We start from the raw sequence: 21,268 nt of genomic DNA, 5'->3' as shown, positions 1-21,268 counted from the left end.
AATTCTCAATTAGGAATTTGGCAAGTCCTCTTTCCAAAAAGCAACAAAACTAGACAAAGTTGTCAAAAATGATAGAAAAAAATCAGAAGTATAACCTCAGGAAACAGTATTTGTTGGTACAAGCTACAAAACAGCAGATCGGCCAGAAAATTAGCAGAAAGATCAAGAGAATAAAACAGCCAAAGATGACCTTGCTACGATTTCACATATCCCTGATAGTCTGGATAGCTATATGCATTTGCCAGGCTGTGCTTACTTAGAGGAGAGGGAACTAACAAGCTATTCATTCATGATTAACCAAGAGGCCTTGTAAGACTCAGTAAGTTAAGAAAGGAAAGAAAGATTAAAAAAAAAAAATCCGATTTACAAACTCTCTGAATTGAAAACATTATGATATATATATATATATCTCACATGCCAAAGAGTGGAGCCTTATTAGTTCAATGGTTTAAATAGCTTCTAGCCAACCACTGGCTGATGACTAAATTATACTGACCCAGGGTAATCCCTAGAAAGCCAGAACCAAACACACAAAGAATTGGGGAAATGGGCAAGGAGGAAAAGCACCAACATTAGAGGCCACACACTATAGGGGAAATACCACAAATGTGGTTCAGGCAAGTCACTAAAGAAATAAACCAACAACAACAACAACCATCCCCTGGATAGAGGAAATCAGAGTTCAGAGTTGCTTCAACTTACTATCTAAAATGTCCAGTGTTGGGATCCCTGGGTGGCGCAGCGGTTTGGCGCCTGCCTTTGGCCCAGGGCGCGATCCTGGAGACCCGGGATCGAATCCCACGTCAGGCTCCCGGTGCATGGAGCCTGCTTCTCCCTCTGCCTGTGTCTCTGCCTCATTCTCTCTCTCTCTCTGTGACTGTCACAAATAAATAAAAATTAAAAAAAAAAAAAAAAAATTTAAAATGTCCAGTGTTCAACCAAAAAATATATGAAACATGGAAAGTAGACAAAGTAAATGAAAACTATCTCTAAGGGTGCTCAACTGTACAACTTAGTTCACAAAGACTTCAAAATACCTTTTATAACTATGTTCAAATAATAAAGGAAACCATATTTACATAATTCAGGGAAAATAGGACAATTCATCAAACAGAAAATATCAATGAAACAAATTACCAAGAAGAACTAAATGGAGACTATGCAATTGAGAAGCACAGTAAATTAAGTGAAAAATCCACTAGAAGAGCTCAGTATCAACTGGCAAAAGAATCAGTAAATCCACCCCCTAACACATCTCCATAAAAATGTAGAAAGCCGGAGACAAAAAGAAAATCTTAAAATCAGAAACAAAACGGCTAACTTCTCATTACAAACAATAATGGCAAGAATGTAATGAGACGACATTTAAAAATAATAACTGTCAACCAAAAATTCTATATCCAGCAGATATCCTTTAAAAATGAAGGCAAGGGGATTCCTGGGTGGCTCAGCGGTTTGGCGCCTGCCTTTGGCCCAGGGCGCGATCCTGGAGTCCCGGGATCGAGTCCCGCGTCGGGCTCCCGGCATGGAGCCTGCTTCTCCCTCTGCCTGTGTCTCTGTCTCTCTCTCTCTTTCTCTATCATAAATAAATAAATAAAATATTTTAAAAAAAAAAATGAAGGCAAAATAAAGGAATACCCAAAGACTCAGATAATTCAGTTAATCCTAAAAGTACATCTATCTAATTGAAAGGAACACCAGACAGTAACTCAAATTCACACAAAAAGCATCAATAAATGTAATTTTATCATTTTTTTCTGATTTAAAAGGCCATTATCTAAAATAGAATAATCAAATTGTACTACCATTGGACTTATAAAGATGTAACACTAGCACAAAGTAGTAGACATTTAAACGAAATAATGGAGCTACAACAGAGAAAGTTTCTGTATTTTAATGTAACAAATTTAGCATTAATCTGAAATAGAAATTGGATGCATATTGTAATCCTTTGAGCAACCACTAAGAACAAAAATGTGAAAATTAAAGAAAATGAAACATTAAAAATATCTACTTAATATAAAAAAAGTAGTAAAGCATTATGAGGGAAAAAAGACACAAAAAACATTGAAAATAGAAAATGGTAGATGTAAATCCAACCATACAATTAAAAACATTATATGTGGACAGATTAAATACTCCAATCAAAAGGCAAAGATTGTAAGACTGGACTTTTTTTTTTTTTTTTTTTTTTTAAGAGTGGGGGTAATGGAAAAGATAGAAAATCTTAAGCTGGCTCCACACCTAGCACAAGCCTGATGTAGGACTCAATTGCACAACACTGAGATCATGACCTGTGCCAAAAATCAAAGTAGAACGCTTAACTGACTGAGCCACCTAGCACCCCAAGGCTGGATTTTAAAAGATCCAAATATATGTTCTCTTCAAAGACAAACTTTAAATTCAAAAGCAAATAGGCTGAAAATAAACCTTAAAAAACATATGAAAAAATAATTTTTTTCTACAGATACAAAGAACAGATTGATGGTTGCCAGGGGTATGGGGTGGGCAAAATGAGTGAAAGGAGTCAAAAGGTACAAACTTCCAGCTGTAAAATAATTCAGGGGGATGTAATGTACAGGAGGACTTTAATGATACTAAACTATATATCTGAACATTGCTAAGAGAATAAATCCTCTAAGCTCTTATTACAAAAATAAATTCATTAATTATGCAGGGTGACAGATATTAACAAAATAAATATTAAATTTATTTTGATAACTGATCCTTTTGCAATATATAAAATATCAAATTATGTAGTACACCTGATTTTGCACTCTTATGTCAAGTATACATCAATTAAAAAGCAGTAAATGAGACTCCAAGGAAATCATGTGACCCAGTTTCTTGCCTGGAATACCTGAAATACATTTTCTTGCTATTTAGAGAAACAGTATAGATTCTCTTTTAAGCATATAGTAAACTTTCATTTCTATGATACTATTTCTACCAGTGTTTCTGTCCTCCTGTTTTGTTTGTTTATTTTTGAGAGGGAAGCAGGGGGAGGGAGTGAGGGAGAGAGAAAATCTTAAGCAGGCTCCACACCCCGTGTGGAGCCCAACACAGGGCTCAATCTCAGGATCCTGAGATCATCACCTGAGCCAAAATCAAGTCAGACATTTAACCAACTGAGCCACCAAGGTGCCCTATTTCTGTTTTTCATATGACTGTTTTCCAAAGTGAATAATTTATCGCAGTCTTGGGATGAAATAAAAATGAACGAGATGAAATTTGAAAAGAGGAGTTAAAGCTAAATAACACGCCAGTAAAACTTTCAAAAAGATGATACTACGCATGAAGAAAAACAACACAGAGGTTGAAGACAATTAAAAAACAGTGTACTGAGAAAAATATATATGTATAATGCAAACAGCAACCACAGAACAGCTGGAGTACTTACACTATTAACAAAATAGACTTTAAAGAAAACAAATGTTAAAGATAACATGAGACACTTTATAATGATAGAAAGGTTAATTCAAGAAAATATAAAAACATACATGAGCATAGCAACAAAACCCCAAAATACATAAAGCAAAAACTAACAAAAGTAAAAAAAAAAAAAAAAAAATAGCTAAACAGTCACAGACTTTAATATTCACAATAACCGGGCAGCCAAGGTGGCTTAGAGGTTTAGCGACGCCTTCAGCCCAGGGCCTGATCTGGAGACCCGGGATGGAGTCCCATGTCAGGCTCCCTGTGTGGAGCCTGCTTCTCCCTCTGCCTGCGTCTCTGCCCCTCTCTCCCTCTCTCCCTCTCTCTCTCTCTCTCTCTCTGTCTCTCATGAATAAATAAAATATTTTTAAAAAATAAATAAATATTCAAAATAACGTATAGATAGAAAAATCAACCATATGGGAGACTCGAACAACACTATCAAGAAATTAAACCTGAAATGTATAAACCACTCCATCCAGCCAATACAAAAATACACATTCATCAAGGAAAACCAGAAAGCATTTGAACTGAATGAAAATGAAAATACAACGTAACAAAATTTATGGGATGCAGCTAAAGACATTTGTAGCTGTTTAAATGCCTATAATAGAAGAAATATCCCAAATCAATAACCTAAACTTCTACCTGAAAAGGTAGAAAAACAAGCCAAATCCAGCTAACCAAACTGAACAGGCAAAAATGACCACAATACTAACAAAATGCAGGGAAGTGGGAGGGCATATACAGTCAAACTGTTAAGACTGTTCAGGAAATGGTAAAAGTACTAAGTTAGACTCTAATAAGTTAAATATGCATTTTGTAACCTTTAGGGTAAGCAACTGAAGCAATTTTTAAAATAGCATTATTAAGAAGACTTTAAAGCAAGAAGAATTACTAGAGTGAAAGACATTTCAGGACAATTTTTAAGCATTCTGAACAATAAGATAACACTTAAATTTGTGTACACCTAATAGCAATTTCTAAATATGTAAAGTGAAAGTTGACAAAATTAAAAAGTAGAATAATAACTGTAGATATTAATATACCTTAATCATTGACAGAACAAGCAGATACAAAAATCCACATGGATTTACAAGATCTTAGAAACTCTATTAGTCAATTTGAAGTAAATTAATTTATAGAATACAGCAACAACTGCAAAATACACTTTTTATCAAGTGCACACAGAATGTTTACAAAAATAGACCATATACTGATTCATAACTGTAATGGATTAAAATGATACAGAGACTATGCTGACCATAGTGAAATTAAATTAGATATCAATAAAAGGGGGGCACCTGGATGGCTCAATGGTTCAGCATCTTCCTTTGACTCAGGTCCTCATCCCAGGCCCAATCCCACATGGGGCTCCTTGCAGGAAGCCTGCTTCTCCCTCTGCCTGTGACTCTGCCTCTCTCTCTCTCTCATGAATAAATAAAATATTTTTAAAAAATAAATAAAATAAACTGGACCAAAAAAAAAACTTATTGCTTTACGTATGACAATTCAGAGCAGGGGAAGGAAAACTTTTGCAGTAAGGCCCAGATAGTATATATTTAAGGCTTTTGCAAGCCATGCACTCTCTGTCCCAGCTACTCAACTCTTACCTTTTTAGTTTGCAAAAGCTGTTAGACAATATGTAAACAAATTAAAATAGCTGTGCTCCAATAAAATTTTACTTACAAAAGCAGGCCCAAGCCATTGTTTGCTGATCCCTAGTTTTGACAAAAATGGAGAAATTCATTGATAAACATGACCAAAAAAAAAAAAAAAAAATACTAAAAAAGAAAAAAGGAAAAATATAACTAACCAAAACTAACAGAAAGATATAAAAATCTAAACAGTCCTTTATCTACTAAAGAAATTAAACCAGAGGGGTGCCTGGGTGGCCCAGTCAGTTAAGTACTGACTCAGTTTCACCTCTGGTCATGATCTCAGGGTCCTGAGATGGAGCCCCAAGTTGGCTCCAGGCTCAAGGTGGAGTCCACTTGGTCCTCTCCCTCCCCCACGCCCCATTCCTCCTCCCCCACTAAAGTAAATAATAAAATCTTTTTTTTTTATTAATTCAAGAATTTAAAAATTTCCAACTAAGAAAACTCCTGACCCACATGACTCCAGCATTCATTTTTCCTAACATTTAAAAAATTAATAAAAGAACAAAGTTGGAGATTACATACTTCTTGATTTCAAAACTTACTACAAAGTTCTGGTAATCAAAACAAAGTGAAACTGACAACAACAGACCTACAAACCACCAAGGAAACTGTACTGAGACCCTAGAAATAAACCCTCACATCCCTCCCAGGTGATTTTCAAGAAGGTTGCCATGACCATTCAAAAAACAATGAAATCTTGCCATTTGCAGCAACATGGATGGAACTAAAGTGTATAATGCTAAGTGAAATAAGTCAGAGAAGAACAAATATTGTAGGATTTCACTGATATGTGGAATTTTTAAAAATGAGTAAAAGGTGGAAAAAAAAAAGAGGAAAGTAAACTAATTAACAGACTCTAAACCATACAGTATAAACCAATGGTTACCAGAGGAGGGGGTGGGGGGATGGGTTAAATAAGTGACATACATTGAGAGCAGTTGTCATGATGAGCACAGGGTGATTAAAATCAAAACAAAACAAGAGCATCTTCATGTTCCTGGAATAAGTGAGTATTTCTTAAACAAAATAATGGAAAAGACTGACAACTTGGATCTTACTGAAATTATGAACTTCTATTCATCAAAAGATAATTTTAAGAAAGTAAAAAGCCAAGCCACAGACTGGGAGAAGATATTGCAAAATATATCTGACAAAAAAAAAAAAAAAAAAAAAAAAAAAAAAAAAAAAAAATATATATATATATATATATATATATATATATCTGACAAAGGACTCATTTCCAAAATATGTAAAGAACCCCTACACACCAATTTAAAAAATACCCAATTTTATTAAAAAGGCAAAAGAATTAGAGACTTTCAAAAGAGGGTATTCAAATAGCCAGTAAGCAGCACGTGAAAATATGTTCAACATCAGTCATTAAGAAAAAGCAAATTTAATGAGACACCATTACACGCCCAGCAGAACGGCTAAAATTAAAATAACAAACATGCCAAGTAATAGCAAATTTCTGAAGTAACTGGACCTCTCAAACACCATTGATAAGAATGTAAATGGATACAACCACTTTGGAAAACTATGGCAGTATCCATCAAAGCTAAACAAATACATACCTCCTAAGTATACATCTAAGGAAAATTTACATCTATGTCCACCAAAATACACATACAAGAATGTTTACAAGAACCTTCTTCATAAGAGCCCAAAGCAGAAACCACCCAAATGTACATCAGTGGGAAAATAAATTGTGAATCTTTGGCCAATGGAATACCACAAGACAATATAAAGAAATACAGCTCCTGCTGCAACATGGGTTAATCTTAGCCATTAAATTAAACAGCCAGACTAGTGATTCCAATTTATTAAGGTTCAAGAACAGGTAAAACTTTATGTTGACAAAAGTCAGAATAATGGTCACCTGTTTTAGGGGTTGGGGATACTGATTTGCAAAGGGGAGCCATTCAAAGGCAGGAAATATTCTATTTCATCTTCACAGTGGTTACACACCTGTACACATGCATAAAAACGGAGCTGTATACTTAGGGCTTGTGGTCATTTTTTAAAAATGAAAATACTGGGGGATCCCTGGATGGCTCAGTGGCTTAGTGCCTTGCCTTCCACCTAGGGCGAGATCCTGGAGTCCTAGGATTGAGTACCACATCAGGCTCCATGTGTGGAGCCTGCTTCTCTCTCTGCGTATGTCTCTGTGTCTCTCGTGAATAAATAAAATCTTAAAAAAATATAAAATAAATAAAATAAAATAAATAAAATAAAATAAAATAAAATAAAATAAAAATATTAAGATAATTAACCCTGGATTCTCTGAGATGCCTGGGTGGCTCAGAGGTTGAGCATCTATCTGCCTTTGGCTCAGAACTTGATTCCTGGGACCGAGTCCCGCATCGGGCTCCTTGCTTCTCCTCCCTCTGCCTGTGTCTCTAAAAAGCAGCTGGTCTGGCCCTTCTGAGTTTCCACAGATAATTTTTGTAACCTCAAGGCCTAACAGAGTTGCCTGGCACATGTTAGTAATAAACGTACCCAGTGGATTAATAAAAATATAAACTTTAAAATTACAGTTCAGCTACATCAGACCATTTCTCAAGTTAAAAAAAAAAAAAAAAAAAAAAAAACCTAAAAAGTGAAGATGAAAAAAGTTTTCCATTTTGCTGGCATTCTCAATCTGTGTCTGCTCGATTCTCTGAGGATGCCATGGGTAAAGTCATCTTTCCTATGAAGAAATAGAAATTTCTTGCTTTCAGGCCCTTCCATTTCCCAAAAAGAAGGATGGGAATATACTATTTTCTAGCTTCATGCAGAAATCTTAGCAATGTAAATTAGCAGCTCGGTAATGCTTCCTAATTGAGTCAGCAGACTGAACAATTCTGACAAGAACAATAAAACTGATTTCCTATCTGTTGAGGCACCTTTCGGGAATCCAATTCTAACAAACCATCACTAGTAACGAAGCATGAAGAAAACTTCTGTAAAGGAGGGTGTGTAGTTTCAGAGTAGACCAAAATATTTCAAGAGAAAATTCAAGTTTTTAAAGCATATAGCCTAAGTACAGGAAACAACGGATTATTACTATACTAGCTGAAAACGTTTCCAGTTAATGACAGCGCCACAGCTTACCTGTTCCAGCACGTCCAATTTTAACTCGAGCTTGCTGAGGACCACGTCTCCACCCCATAGTGAAAGCTGTAGATCTGACGGCTTTAAATTCTTGATGTAGCGATTCACATAGCTCATTAAAATTGGAGTCACATAGGATTCCAGCATCTTTTAAGGTGCAGAGTCAAAGTCAGAAGCTGAAGGGGGTAAAGACAAACATGAGAAGTAACTGAGTCGGTAGGGCAGCGAAGGTGGGGAAAAAAAAAAAAAAAAAGCTTTTCTCAGGAGGGGTTGGAGAGGCCTAAAAGCAACAGTCCCCACCGAAAAGGCCGCTCCCCCGCTCCCAGAAGCCGAAAGCACAAGGGGGCTGTGTCTACTCCAGCTGCAACTGCTGACTAGTACAACTGCCCTCAACTCGCCTGGTGAAGAGCGGGAGGCATAAGCTGACGAACTGAAGAGAGCAGACCCCCCGGAATGGGAGAAAGAAGGGAGCGGGATCCCCTCTGGCCGCCGCAGCGCTTCACCGGTCCAGTTTCCCCCAGGAGGCCCTCCCTCCCGGAACCCAGCCGGACCTTCCACCGTAGGGCCAGGGCTAGAACCAGGCCGGCTCCCGCCCCTGGCGCACCGCACCCTCGGCTGACACTTACGCCATAGAGGACCGTGGCGTCCTCTCCACCTCCCGGTAGCCGGCACCCGCCAGCGGCCGCGGCGCAGCCTCCGGACGGCGCCACTTCCGGTGTACCCGCTTCCGTGCTCCAAACAAACTGTCCCTCCACCGCTGCCCACCGACTTCGCCGCGACGCGGGAGTCCCCGGGCTGGAGCAGCCTCTCGGGGCGTCTTCTAGGAGACCTCCCTCCTGTGCTGGGCGAGCCTGCGTCCCCGATCCGACCCCGCCAGTGTTTAAAGACAAAGCCCTCGGAAATGCGCGGGGGAGGTGGGCGGACTGGGAAAGTGGAGACACCGGCGATCCGGAAGTGGCGCTCGGGCGGGGGCTGAAAGGCGGCTGTGGGTGGTGGGGCTCCTGTCCGGGGGGGAGCGCGGAGGGGCCTCGAGTCCGACGGAGGGGGCAGAAAGCGGGTGCTGGCGTTTAAAGCCCTGAAAAACAAGTGGCTTTTGTTTATCTTGGGAAATGGAAGGCCCGGGGAGAGGAACTTGGGTTCAGTGGGCAGGGCAACGGCAATAAGGCCGCGGGTAGGAGCTGGGAAGGGGTGGGGGGTGGGAATGCAGATTCAAATTTAGATCCGAGGTTCGTTGGATGGAGGAAAGGTGCGATAGTGGAGAAATGGAAGGAATTAGAATGTGTAATTTAGGGGGAATGCCTTTGCACCAAACGTGCAGACAAGCTCTCGCGTTTATTGGCAAAAGGAGTGGTTAAGTATCCCTAAGTTCGCTGATGACGGGGGTGAAGGAATTCATAAAGAATATGGAATATATTCGTGAGGTCTGGAGACGTCTTCCGTTCAAAATGGTGGTTTTATTGAAGGCCGGGGACAGGACCTGTGGGCGGGAGGAGCCGCCGCCCCGGGCCGGTGCAGGGCGGGAAGGGCGGCTCGTTGCCCACCCGGGAGTCGCGAGGGGGCTGGCGGTAGCGTAGGCTCTCGGGCATTTTGGAAGCAAGGTGTCCAGGACCTCGAGGGGGCTGGCTGTGGTGCTGGGGAAAGGTCACCTGTTACCGACCAGTAAAACCGGAGTCGTGAGACCCTCCGGATGTGTATCGGTGGGCCATGTGCCTGGGGGATGGTCGCCAACACGTATCTTGGGGGTTTAGAGAGAAAGGGAAATTTCTAAAGGAATTTTTATATGTTAAAGTAGACTCACAGGCTCCCAAGGGTCAGACTAGGATTGCCAAAAGGCAAAAGCCTTTAGCAAAGTATCAACATCAAGGCAGTTGAGTCCATAGAGGAAGGTCCCTCTGCCTGTTTCAAGGGCTTGTCCCAGGCCTGTGCCTTGACCTCAGCCCTGTGTTCCCCCATCAGAATGACCAGAGAATATTGCGAAGAACTGTTAGACTGCAGTCTAAGGTGAGACTTCAAAAAAGCGCTGGGAATATCAGAAGGAAGGATATAAGACTCCCAGAGATAAAATGAAAAGAAATAGCTGATAAGGAATGAATTCGAGTTTTAAGAGGCATTTTATTAGGCTGAAATGTTTAGCATAAGACATGCTCCCTGATTTTTTAAACAGTAACATGTGAAGAGAACAACTACATTGAATTTTAAAAGTAGACTTTCGTTACAAAATGATTAAAATGCCCTCCCAACAAAAAAAAAAAAAAGTCTTTTTAATTTCAAAACGGGAGCGCCAGTCTGGCTCAGCCCACTCATGCCACTCTTAATCTCAGGGTTGTGAGTTTCAGCCCCACGTTGAGTGTGGGAATTACTTAATAAATAAAATAACCCACCCATCTTGTTGCATTTAATTGAAAATGGTTAATAAGTATTCCTAAATTTCTAAAGCTCTTAATTGGAATTCAGGTTATGATTTCTTGGAAGAGTGTTAGAAAATGCAATAGAAAAGAGACATAAATGAGGATGCCAAGGTATTTACATTTATTATGTTTATGAAAAGTTTCAAAAGAAAAAAAGCAGCTAATTGTTAATTCAGAGCAACTTTCGCCTCACAAAAGAGCCTTCAAGAACTCAAGTATGTAGGTCTTATTAAAACCCACTGAATTAGGGGATCCCTGGGTAGCTCAGTGGTGTGAGCCACGGGCCAGAGGTGTGATCCTGGAGTCTCTGGATCAAGCCCGGCGTGGGGCTCCCGCATGGAGCCTGCTTCTTCATCTGCCTGTGTCTCTGCCTCTCTCTCTCTCTCTCTCTCTGTCTCTCATGAATAAATAAATAAAATCTTAAAAAAAAAAAAAAAGCCCTCTGAATTAGCCAAGTAAATTAAGAAATCACTTAGTTACCTATTTCACTTGGAAAGCAGATTGAAGCCATGACTCAGAAACCTTAATATAAAAAATGATTCCACTAATTGTATGAAAGCTCTACTATTCTAGAACTACAAGTCTTGTTATATTCTTCTAGAGAAAAAGGGCCTACTCCCACATTGTCAACAATGTCTGTTGTTTCTTGTGATGTTGATTTTAGCCATTCTGAAAGGTGTCAATTTAATATATAAGAGCAGGGATCCCTGGGTGGCGCAGTGGTTTAGCGCTCTGCCTTTGGCCTAGGGTGCGATCCTAGAGACCCAGGATCAAATCCCATGTCAGGCTCCAGGTGTATGGAGCCTGCTTCTCCCTCTGTCTTTGTGTGTGTCTCTCTCTCTCTCTCTCTCCCTGTGTGACTATCATAAATAAACTAAAGAAAATAATAATATATAAGAGCAGCTCACTAGTATTAACTTAGATTTGTTTTACTATGCCATATAAATAAAATAATCATGATTTTTGTTCTAGTATGCCATTTTTCTCTTGGGGCCAACAACAACAACAAAAATTGCCAATTCCTGCCTTGGGAAAATTACTTAGTCATTGATTTGTTTGGTTTTAAGAATCAAAAGTAGTGGTTTTCAGCCTTTGTTCTATTGCACTCTGTTCTGTAAGCAATCAAAAAAAATTGTTTTTCTATGAATTTTTATTTAAATTCCAGTTAGCACAGTGTAATGTTAGTTTCAGGTATAGAATTTAATGATTTATCACTTACAGCACCCAGTGCTGATCACAACTGGTGCACTCCTTAATACTCATCATCTATTTAACCCATCCTTCCCTACATCCCCTCCAATAACTCTGTTCTGTATATTTAAGAATCTGTTTCTTGGGCAGCCCAGGTGGCTCAGCGGTTTAGCACCGCCTTCGGCCCAGGGCCTGATCCTGGAGTCTCGATCAAGTTCTACATTGGGCTCCCTGCATGGAGCCTGCTTCTCCCTCTGCCTGCATCTCTGCCTCTCTCTGTATGTCTCTCATAAATAAATCTTTTAAAAAATTTAAAAATCTGTTTCTTGATTTGCCTCTCTTTTTACCCCCATGTTCATTTGTTTTCTTAAATTCCACATATGAGTAAAATCCTGGTATTTGTCTCTCTGACTGACTTATTTCCTTTAACATAATACTATCTTCATCCATGTCATCGCAAATGGCAAGATTTCATTCTTTTTATGGCTGAGTAATATTCCATTTTATATATAAAATATATTTATAAAAATATATACTGTATATAAAAATATATACTGTTTTTGTGCCAGTACCATACTGTCTTAATGATCACAGCCTTGTAATACAGCTTGAAATCCAGAATTGTGATGCCTCTAGCTTTGCTTTTCTTTTTCAAGATTGCTTTAGCTATTTGGGGTCTTCTGTGTTTCCATACAAATTTTAGGATTGTTTGTTCTAGGTCTGTGAAAAATGCTGGTGGCATTTTGATAAGGAATGCATTAAATGTGGGTTGCCTTGGGTAGTATAGACATTTAACAATATTTGTCCTTCCAATCCACTAGCATGGAGTGTCTCCATTTCTCTGTGTTCTCTTCAATTTCTTTCATAAGTGTTCTGTAGTCTTCAGTGTACAGATCATTTACCTCTTTGTTTGGGTAAATGGGTTTATTCCTCAGTATCTTATGGATTTTGGTGTGATTGTAAGTGGGATTGATTCCTTTATTTCTCTTTCTGCCAATTCATTATTGTTGTATTGAATTGCAACAATTTCTATACATTGATTTTGTATCCTGTAACTTTACTGAATTCATGTATCAGTGCTAGCAATTTTTTGGTGGAGTTTTTCGGGTTTTCTATATAATGTCATATGCAAATAATCAGAGTTTGAGGGCAGCCCTGGTGGCACAGCGGTTTAGTGCTGCCTGCAGCCTGGGGTGTGATCCTGGAGACCTGGGATCGAGTGCCATGTCGGGCTCCCTGCATGGAGCCTGCTTCTCCCTCTGCCTCTCTCTCTGTGTGTGTGTGTGTGTGTGTCTCTCATGAATAAATAAATAAAATATTTTTAAAAATTAAAAAAAAAATAAGAGTTTGACTTCTTTGCCAATTTGGATGCCTTTTATTTCTTACTATTGTCTGATTGCTGAGACTAGGAGTTCTAGCACTATGTTAAACAACAGCAGTAGAGTGGGTGACCCTGTCTTGTCCTGACCTTATAGGAAAAGCACTTGGTTTTTCCCCATTGAGGATGATACTTGCTGTGGGTTTTTCATATATGGCCTTTATTCACTGAGGTTTGTTCCCTCTCTTCCCTACTTTGTTGAGGGTTTTATCATGAATGGATATTGTACTCTGTCAAATGCTTTTCTGCATCTATTGAAAGGATCATACAGTTCTTATCCTTTACTTTTATTAATGTGGTGTATCATGTTGATTGATTTGTGACTATTGAACAACCCTTGCAGCCCAGGAATAAAGACCACTTAATTGTAGTGAATGATTATTTTAATGACTCTCCGGCCAGTCATCTGCAGAGGCTCTCCTTGCCTACTATTGGATTTGATTTGCTACTCTTTTGCTGAGAAATTTTGTATCCATGTTCATCAAGGAGATTGGCCCATAGTTCTCTTTTTTGGTAGAGTCTTTGGTTGTAGAATCATGGTAATGCTGGACTCAGAATGAATTTGAAAGTTTTCCTTCCATTTCTATTTTTTGGAATGGTTTGAGAAGAATAAGTATTAACTCTTCTTTAATGTTTAGTAGAATCCCCTTGAGAAGCCATCTGGCCCTGGACTTTTGTTTGTTGAGAGATTTTTGGTTACTGATTCAATGTCTATGCTGTGTAATGTTACTGTAACATAACACAGGTTATCAGTCTGTTCAAATGTTCTATTTCTTCCTGTTTCAGTTTTGATATTTTATATGTTTCTAGGAATTTATTCATTTCTTCCAGGTTGTCCAATTTGTTGGCATATACTTTTTCATAATATTCTCTTTTTTTTTCATAATATTCTCTTATAATTACTTCTATTTCTGTGGTGTTGTTATTCTCCTCTCTCACTTGTAGTTTTATTTATTTGGGTCCTTTCTCTTTTCTTTTTAATAAGTCTAGGTAAGAGTTTATTAGTTTTATTAATTTTTTCAAAGCACCAGCTCCTGGTCTCATTGATCTATTCTTCTGGGGTATTTTTTAGTTTCTATATCATTTATTTCTTCTGCTGCTGGCTTTAGGCTTCATTTGTTCTTTTCCTAGCTCCTTTAGGTATAAGTTTAGGTTATTTATTTGAGATTTTTCTTGCTTCTTGAGGTAGGCCAGTATCGGTATTATTTCCCTCTTATGACCATTTTTGCTGCAGCCTAAAGGTTTTGGATCATCGTGTTTTCTTTTCCGTTTGTATTTTTTAACTTCTATGATTTCCTGGTTGACCCATTTGTTGTTTAGTAGCGTGCTGTTTAACCTCCATATATTTGTGGTCTTTCCAAATATTTTCTTGAGGTTAACTTCAAGTTTTATAGCATTGTGGTCAGAAAATATGCAGGGTATGATCTCAGTCTTTTAGTACCTGTTGAGGCCTGATTTGTGACCTAATTTGTGATCTATTCTGGAGAATGTCCCATGTGCACTTGAAAAGAATGTGTTTTCTGCTGCTTTAGGATGAAATGTCCTGAATATATCTGTTAAGTCCATTTGGTCCAATGTGTCATTCAAAGGCACTGTTTCCTTGTTGATTTTATGTTTGAATAATCTGTCCATTTTTTTTTAATTTTTATTTATTTATGATAGTCACAGAGAGAGAGAGAGAGGCAGAGACACAGGCAGAGGGAGAAGCAGGCTCCATGCACCGGGAGCCCGACGTGGGATTCAATCCCGGGTCTCCAGGATCGTGCCCCGGGCCAAAGGCAGGCGCCAAACCGCTGCGCCACCCAGGGATCCCGAATAATCTGTCCATTGATGTAAGTGGAGTCTTAAAGTCCCCTACTATTATTGTATTATTATGGTAAGTTTCTTTATGTTTGTTATTAATTATTTTATATATTTGGCTGCTCCCATGTTGGGGGCAATATTTATAATCATTAGATCTTTTTGCTGGATAGGCCCCTTTATTATGATGTGGTACCTTTCTTTATCTAATCTTTGGTTTAAAATCTAGTTTGTCAAATGTACATATGGCTCCTCCACCTTTCTTTTGACTTTCATCTGCATGATAAATGTTTCTCTATCCCCTCACTTTCAATCTGCAGGTGTCTTTAGGTTTAAAATGAGTCTCTGTAGACAGCATATAGATGTGTCTTCATTTTTTTATCCATTCTGATACCCTATGTCTTTTGATAAGAGCATTTAGTCCATTTACATTCAGAGTAATTATTGATAGATATGTATTTAGTGCCATTTTATTACTGGTTTTGACATTGTTTCTGGAGTTGTTGTTTTTTTTTTCTGTTCCTTTCTAGTTTTTGTTACTTTTGGTCTTTTCCACTCAAAGAGTCCTCTTTAATATTTTTTTGTAGGGCTGGTTTAGTGGTCACAAACTCTAGTTTTTGTTTTCCTGGGAAACTCTTTATCTCTGCTTCTATTCTGAATGATAGCCTTCCTGAATAGCATATTCTTTTTTAAATATTTTTATTTATTTATTCATAGAGACACAGCTAGAGAGAGAGAGGCAGAGACACAGGCAGAGGGAGAAGCAGGCACCATGCAGGGAGCCCAATGTGGGACTCAATCCCGGGTCTTCAGGATCACACCCTGGGCTGCAGGAGGCGCTAAACTGCTGCGCCACCGGGGCTGCCCCTGAATAGCATATTCTTTTTTTTTTTTTTTTTTTTTTTTATTTTTATTTATTTATGATAGTCACACACAGAGAGAGCGAGAGAGGCAGAGACATAGGCAGAGGGAGAAGCAGGCTCCATACACCGGGAGCCTGACGTGGGATTCGATCCCGGGTCTCCAGGATCGCGCCCTGGGCCAAAGGCAGGCGCTAAACCGCTGCGCCACCCAGGGATCCCTGAATAGCATATTCTTGACTGTAGATTTTTCCCACTCAATATATTGAATATATCATACCACTTTCTTCTGGCCTGATATATTTCTGTGGAGAGATCTGAGTTAGTTTTATGGGTCTTACCTTGTAAATTAGGGAAATTGTTTTGTCTTGTAAATTGTTTGGTCTTGCTGCTTTTAGGATTTTTTCTTTATCACTATATTTTGCAGATTTAACTACAACATGTCTTGGTGTTGGTCTGCTTTTGTTGATTTTCATGTGAATTCTCTGTGCCTCCTGGATTTGGATGTCTGTTTCCTTCTCCAAATTAGGCAAGTTTTCAGCTATAATTTCCTCAAATAAACCGTCTGCCCCTTTTTCTCTCTCTTCTGGGACTCCTATAATATGAACGTTTTTACATTTGATGGAATCAGAGTCTATTCTCATGATCCATAATTCTTTCTCTCTTTTGTTCAGCTTCATTATTTTCCATGATTCTATTTTCTTTTTTTTTTTTTAAGATTTTATTTATTCATGAGAGACACAGAGAGAGAGAGAGGCAGAGACACAGGTAGATGAAGAAGCAGGCTCCATGCAGGGAGCCCAATGTGGGACTCGATCCTGGAACTCCAGAATCACACCTTGGGCCGAAGGCAGGAGCCAAACCCACTGAGCAACCCAGGGATCCCCATCATGATTCTATTTTCTATATCACATATTCGTTCCTCTGCTTCTTCCATTCTTGTGGTCATTACATTCAGTCGTTTCAAATCTCAGTTATTGCATTTTTTTTATTTCTGCCTGTTTTTTAACTCTTTTAGCTCCATGGTAAGGGTATCTCTGATGTCTTTCATGCTTTTCTAAAGCCCAGTAAGTATCCTTTTGTTTGTTGCATTAAATTCTCCATCAGGCATATTACTTATATGTGTTTCAATTAGATCTCTGACCATGACCTTTTCTTATTCTTTCTTTGGGATGAATTCCTTTGTCTTAGCATTCTGTCTAAGTCTCTTGTCTTCTTCGATGTGTTTGAAAAGCCAGCTGTGTTTTCTGCTCCTGAGAGTAATGGCTCTATGAAGAAGAGGTTATATAGTGTCCAAGGTCTGGCACTTCAGGGAGTGTCTGTGGTGTGTGCTGCATATACTCTGCTCCTGTGTGTGGGCTGCTCTGTCCCTCAGGCCAGTCATCTGCAGAGGCTCTCCTTGCCTGCAGTGAGCAGTTTTTGGACCTTGGCCCAAATGTGGCAAGTTTTAACTAGGTGTTCTCTGGTCTGCTTATTAAATGAGACCTGATGCTACTTCCACTAGAACTGAAGCCTTGCAGAACTCTGGTCAGGAGACATGGTATGTGCAGGGGTTTCTGCTGATCTTCTAAGGAAGGAGCCCACTGTGCTGGGCCTTAGGCACCCTTGCCCGAGAAAAACAATATCAGCAGAGTGCAAGTGGGCAAGACTTGGTATAAGCAGGTTAGGCCAACAGCAGTGTTGGCACTGTGCTGTTTACTGAAGTTGGTTATGCTGAGGGGTGGTGGAGGCAAATGGCACCAGCCAGCTTCTTTTCCCAAGAGAGGGGTTTCCTTGCTTGCAGCTCTCAGGTAAGCACTCTCAGACAGTGAATAATCTCTCTTCTTGCATCCCAGGCATTTTTCAAATCACCGTTTTCACATAGTCTGCCTGTGTCTTTGCCATAACCAAGGTCACCTGGGTTTCTTCCTATTATCTTCTAGGGGTTTTATTATTTCATGTTTTACATTTAGGTTTGAATGCAATTTGTTTTAATTTTTGTGAATGGTATGAGACCTATGTTTAGATTTATTTTTTTGCATGTGGATGTCCAGTTGCTTCAGCATGATTTGTTGAAAAGATTATCTTTGCTCCGTAGTGTTGCCTAGGCTCCTTTTTCAAAGACCAGTTGGCTATGTTTAGGTGCATCTGTTTCTCTTTACAGTTCTATTAGGTGTTGCCTCACATAGTTTGATACTCTGTTTTTAGGTGTATACACATTAAGATTTGTTATCTTCTTGGAGAACTGATTCCTTTATCATTATGTAATGCCCCTTTTCATCCCTGATTACTTTCTTGGCTTTTAAGTCTTCTCTGAAATTAATAAAGCTATTCCTGCTTTCTTTTGATCAGTGTTAGTTAGCATGGCATATTTTTCTCTATCCATGTACTTTTAATCTGTATCTGTCTTTGTATTTAAAATGGGTTTCTTGTAGACAACATATAGTTGTTTTTTGATCCACTCTAGAGGGGTCTGGAGTTGGATATTCTGTTCCCCTACAGGAAAGGCTAAAGGAAGCTGGAGTTATATATTTCCCATCACCTGTTGGCTCTGATAAAACACCAACAGTTTAGGCTCTGGTATAAAGGAAACTATAGTAGTTTCTCCTGATGGAAGGCCTTGTTAAAAAGAAAAAATGCTCTGGTATATTTCAAAATGGCTTTTTGTTGTTGTTCTCCCTCTGCCAGAAGCACAGGGGAATTTTTCTCTGATCTTCACTCAGAACCTGGAAGAGCTCCTTGAGATAAATCTCACAAAAATGTGGCGACCTCCCTATGACTGGGTCCCCTTGAGGTATTTAACTCTCAGACTTGTCCACACTGAGCCTTCAGCAATTTGTCAATAACAATTTAGGTTTTCCTTGCTGACACTGATTCCCTAGCAGGTTTCCGCTCATAGATTTCTGTTGCAATAAGTTGTGATTCTTTGTATTCATCCATCTCTCCAGTTTTGGGAGCCATGGTTTCCCTGTGGCCTTACTTCCCTGATGGATCTAAGGAAAGTTAGTGATATTTCAGTTTGTTCAGCTTTTTACTTGTTAAGATGGAGCAGCAACTTCTAAGCTATTTCTGGTTGTGCCAGAAACCAAAAGTATCAGGCAAAGTTTTTAAATGCTTGGGTGGTGGTTAAAAGACTGAAAAGTTAGAGAAAGGCTTTATTACTTATTTATGTTTATTGTATTTATTATTTATTTTTTCTTTCTTTTTTTTTTTTTTTTAGGCTTTATTTGAGAGAGAGAGCCCACGCATGAGCGGGGGGGAGGGGCAGAGGGAGAACTAAACTCCCTGCAGAGCAAGGAGCCCAGCGTGGGGCTCCATCCATGACCCCTTGACTGAGCCACCCAGGCACCCCTGTTTTATTATTTTTCTATTGTGTATAGCATATTATGTGATCTTCAAGTACAAGGATTTGTAATCCTAGCACTTTGCATATTCTGTGGTATTTAATAGGCTGTGGCAGTAATTGACTTTAACAATTATTCAATAAATCTATTTTCCTTTGTTTCCTGTGCACATGACTAGATTATTATTCAGACTCTCTTGCAGTCAAGTGTTGTGAAATAATTGAGTTCTAATCATCTGACTGTGGATAGAAGTGATGAAGGTATAGGCCTGGCTCATAAAATCCTTCCATGCAACAGCCTTACTCTTTGCCCCATCCCAAGCTAGACAAATAGAATGAAACAGAGGACTCCCAATGTCCACAGAGATGCCAAGGACAAAAAAAATAGCAAGTCTGTGAATCATTGCCTAGAGAAACACAAAGTGCTGATTAGTAGCATCCATTAAAGTTTTGCACGATTGAGAAATAAACTACTATTTATATCACTAAGATTTGGGGGTTTATCTGTTATAGCAGTAAGTGTTAAGTAACACAAAGGTAAATAAATAATAGACTTGAGATTAACTTAATCTATTCAACTTTGTTACTTCAGGAACATTAAGATTGTAATTTGATTTACTCATTAAATAATTATTTGATTAAATTTTAAAATATACTTATCTAGACAATTACTGACTTACTAAATAATCTTTACATGTTGTATCTTATTATTTTTAGAACGAAATTATGGCAAGATGAGGAAGCTCAGACACAGAAAGCTTAAGTGAACTACGTATCGTCATAGCCAATCAACCCAACTCTTAAAACTTTAAGTCTCCATTTCTTCCCTTTTGAGAAGGAAAGAAACAAACGGAAAAAAAATTAATTTCTATAATAATAGTAACAACAAAAGAAGTTTTCTGGGTAGAGAATACTACATATGAAGTAGCTGCACAAAATACAACTGACTAGCTTCCTAAACAGTTATATCACATAAAGATTTTTTAATGTAGCCTCAGAGTTAACTGTAAACAAGTATCTGTCCAAGTCATGAAGATGTTATCTCACTTGAAAGCTGGGCACAGAATAGTTCATAAAAAGTCCAACTGATAGGAAATCAACAATAATGGTTGCTTCAAATTGTTTAAACATATTAGTCTGGCATTCTGAATGTACTCAGAACTCAAAGACATTTTTTGAATGCCTACTATGTGGCTTACACCCTGCTAGGCACTAAGGTGTGCCTACATGGAAGGAGCTCATTTTCATTGGAATTACGAAGATAAGTAAGTGACTAACCTACTATATGACTAAGTGAAATATGTACAAAGTGCTGTGGAATGTGGAAAAATCATTTAGAACTCTATGAGAAAATCAGTCAAGGCTTAAGGAGGAGTTATCAACTACAGATGACTTTTTCATGTTACTTTCTATTAGAAAAGTAGTATGATTCCCATCATACTAATGGTCAGAAACTAGGAGAACTAGGCAGAGTTCAAGGTCTACCCAATCTCAGAACACTGTACTGTTTCCACTGACATAAGCCTGACTTCCTGTTCGTAATTTTCATTGAAATAAAAGGATGCTACCACAAATGGACTAGCCTAATTTAAAACCCTATCTGAGGACAGAAACAGTCCTACTAACTGCTACTAGATCCAAGTAAACTGGAGGATGGTCAAGTATACCAACAGGACTGAATAAAAGAGGCCAGAAATAAAGCTCCCCATTTATGGAAACTTGATGTATGACAGAAGTAGCATTACAAATCAATGGCAAAGTGTTTGCAAATATCAATAATTGGTACTGGAGCAATTATTATCCATAGGGAAAAAATTTAAAATTAGACTCCTACCTCTGCCCGAGGACAAAGTCCAAGTTTTATAGAGTCTGAAACTTATAATTTGGGGATCCCTACTTAGGAAAAAAAATAGCAAAATATTTCACTTCTGCAAATTTTGTAAAAATATACAACCCCTAATGAACACATTACTTGGGCTTCTTTCCAGGCCCTTAGAAAGGACTTGTGCAAGTAACAGTCCCTGAAGCTTAAGTTTCACTCATTTCATGGTGAATCTACCTTGCTTACGACAAACACAAAAATAAATTCCAGGGGCACCTGGGTGGCACAGTCAGTTAAG

The 21,268-nt window shown here is 38.7% G+C and overlaps 1 protein-coding gene and 1 long non-coding RNA gene across 23 annotated transcripts in view; one reads left to right on the top strand and one right to left on the bottom strand.

Annotated features, from left to right (window-relative positions):
- VPS13B (vacuolar protein sorting 13 homolog B) overlaps positions 1-9,131 on the bottom strand; it is a 733,948-nt gene extending 724,817 nt beyond the window's left edge. For 4 of the 22 annotated variants that reach the window (XM_072773968.1, XM_072773972.1, XM_072773971.1 and 1 more), the window contains exons 1-2: positions 8,816-9,117; positions 8,190-8,365 (exon numbers count right to left, since the gene is read on the bottom strand). In XM_072773968.1, the coding sequence (XP_072630069.1) occupies positions 8,190-8,336 (147 nt within the window). In that variant the 5' untranslated portion in view covers positions 8,337-8,365; positions 8,816-9,117. The other 18 variants (XM_072773989.1, XM_072773987.1, XM_072773988.1 and 15 more) reach the window with 13 other exon arrangements.
- Positions 8,834-19,318, top strand: LOC140603602 (uncharacterized). Its single transcript, XR_012006522.1, has 3 exons — positions 8,834-9,103; positions 14,829-14,998; positions 19,026-19,318. It is a non-coding gene; the product is annotated as an uncharacterized lncRNA (long non-coding RNA).
- Positions 19,319-21,268: the final 1,950 nt, after the last annotated feature.

This window comes from Canis lupus, chromosome 14 (assembly GCF_048164855.1).
Source record: "Canis lupus baileyi chromosome 14, mCanLup2.hap1, whole genome shotgun sequence".
In the NCBI taxonomy this organism is placed as follows: Eukaryota; Metazoa; Chordata; class Mammalia; order Carnivora; family Canidae; genus Canis; species Canis lupus.
The sequence above is the reverse complement of the archived record's forward strand: the minus strand, read 5'-3'. Positions and strand labels throughout refer to the sequence as shown.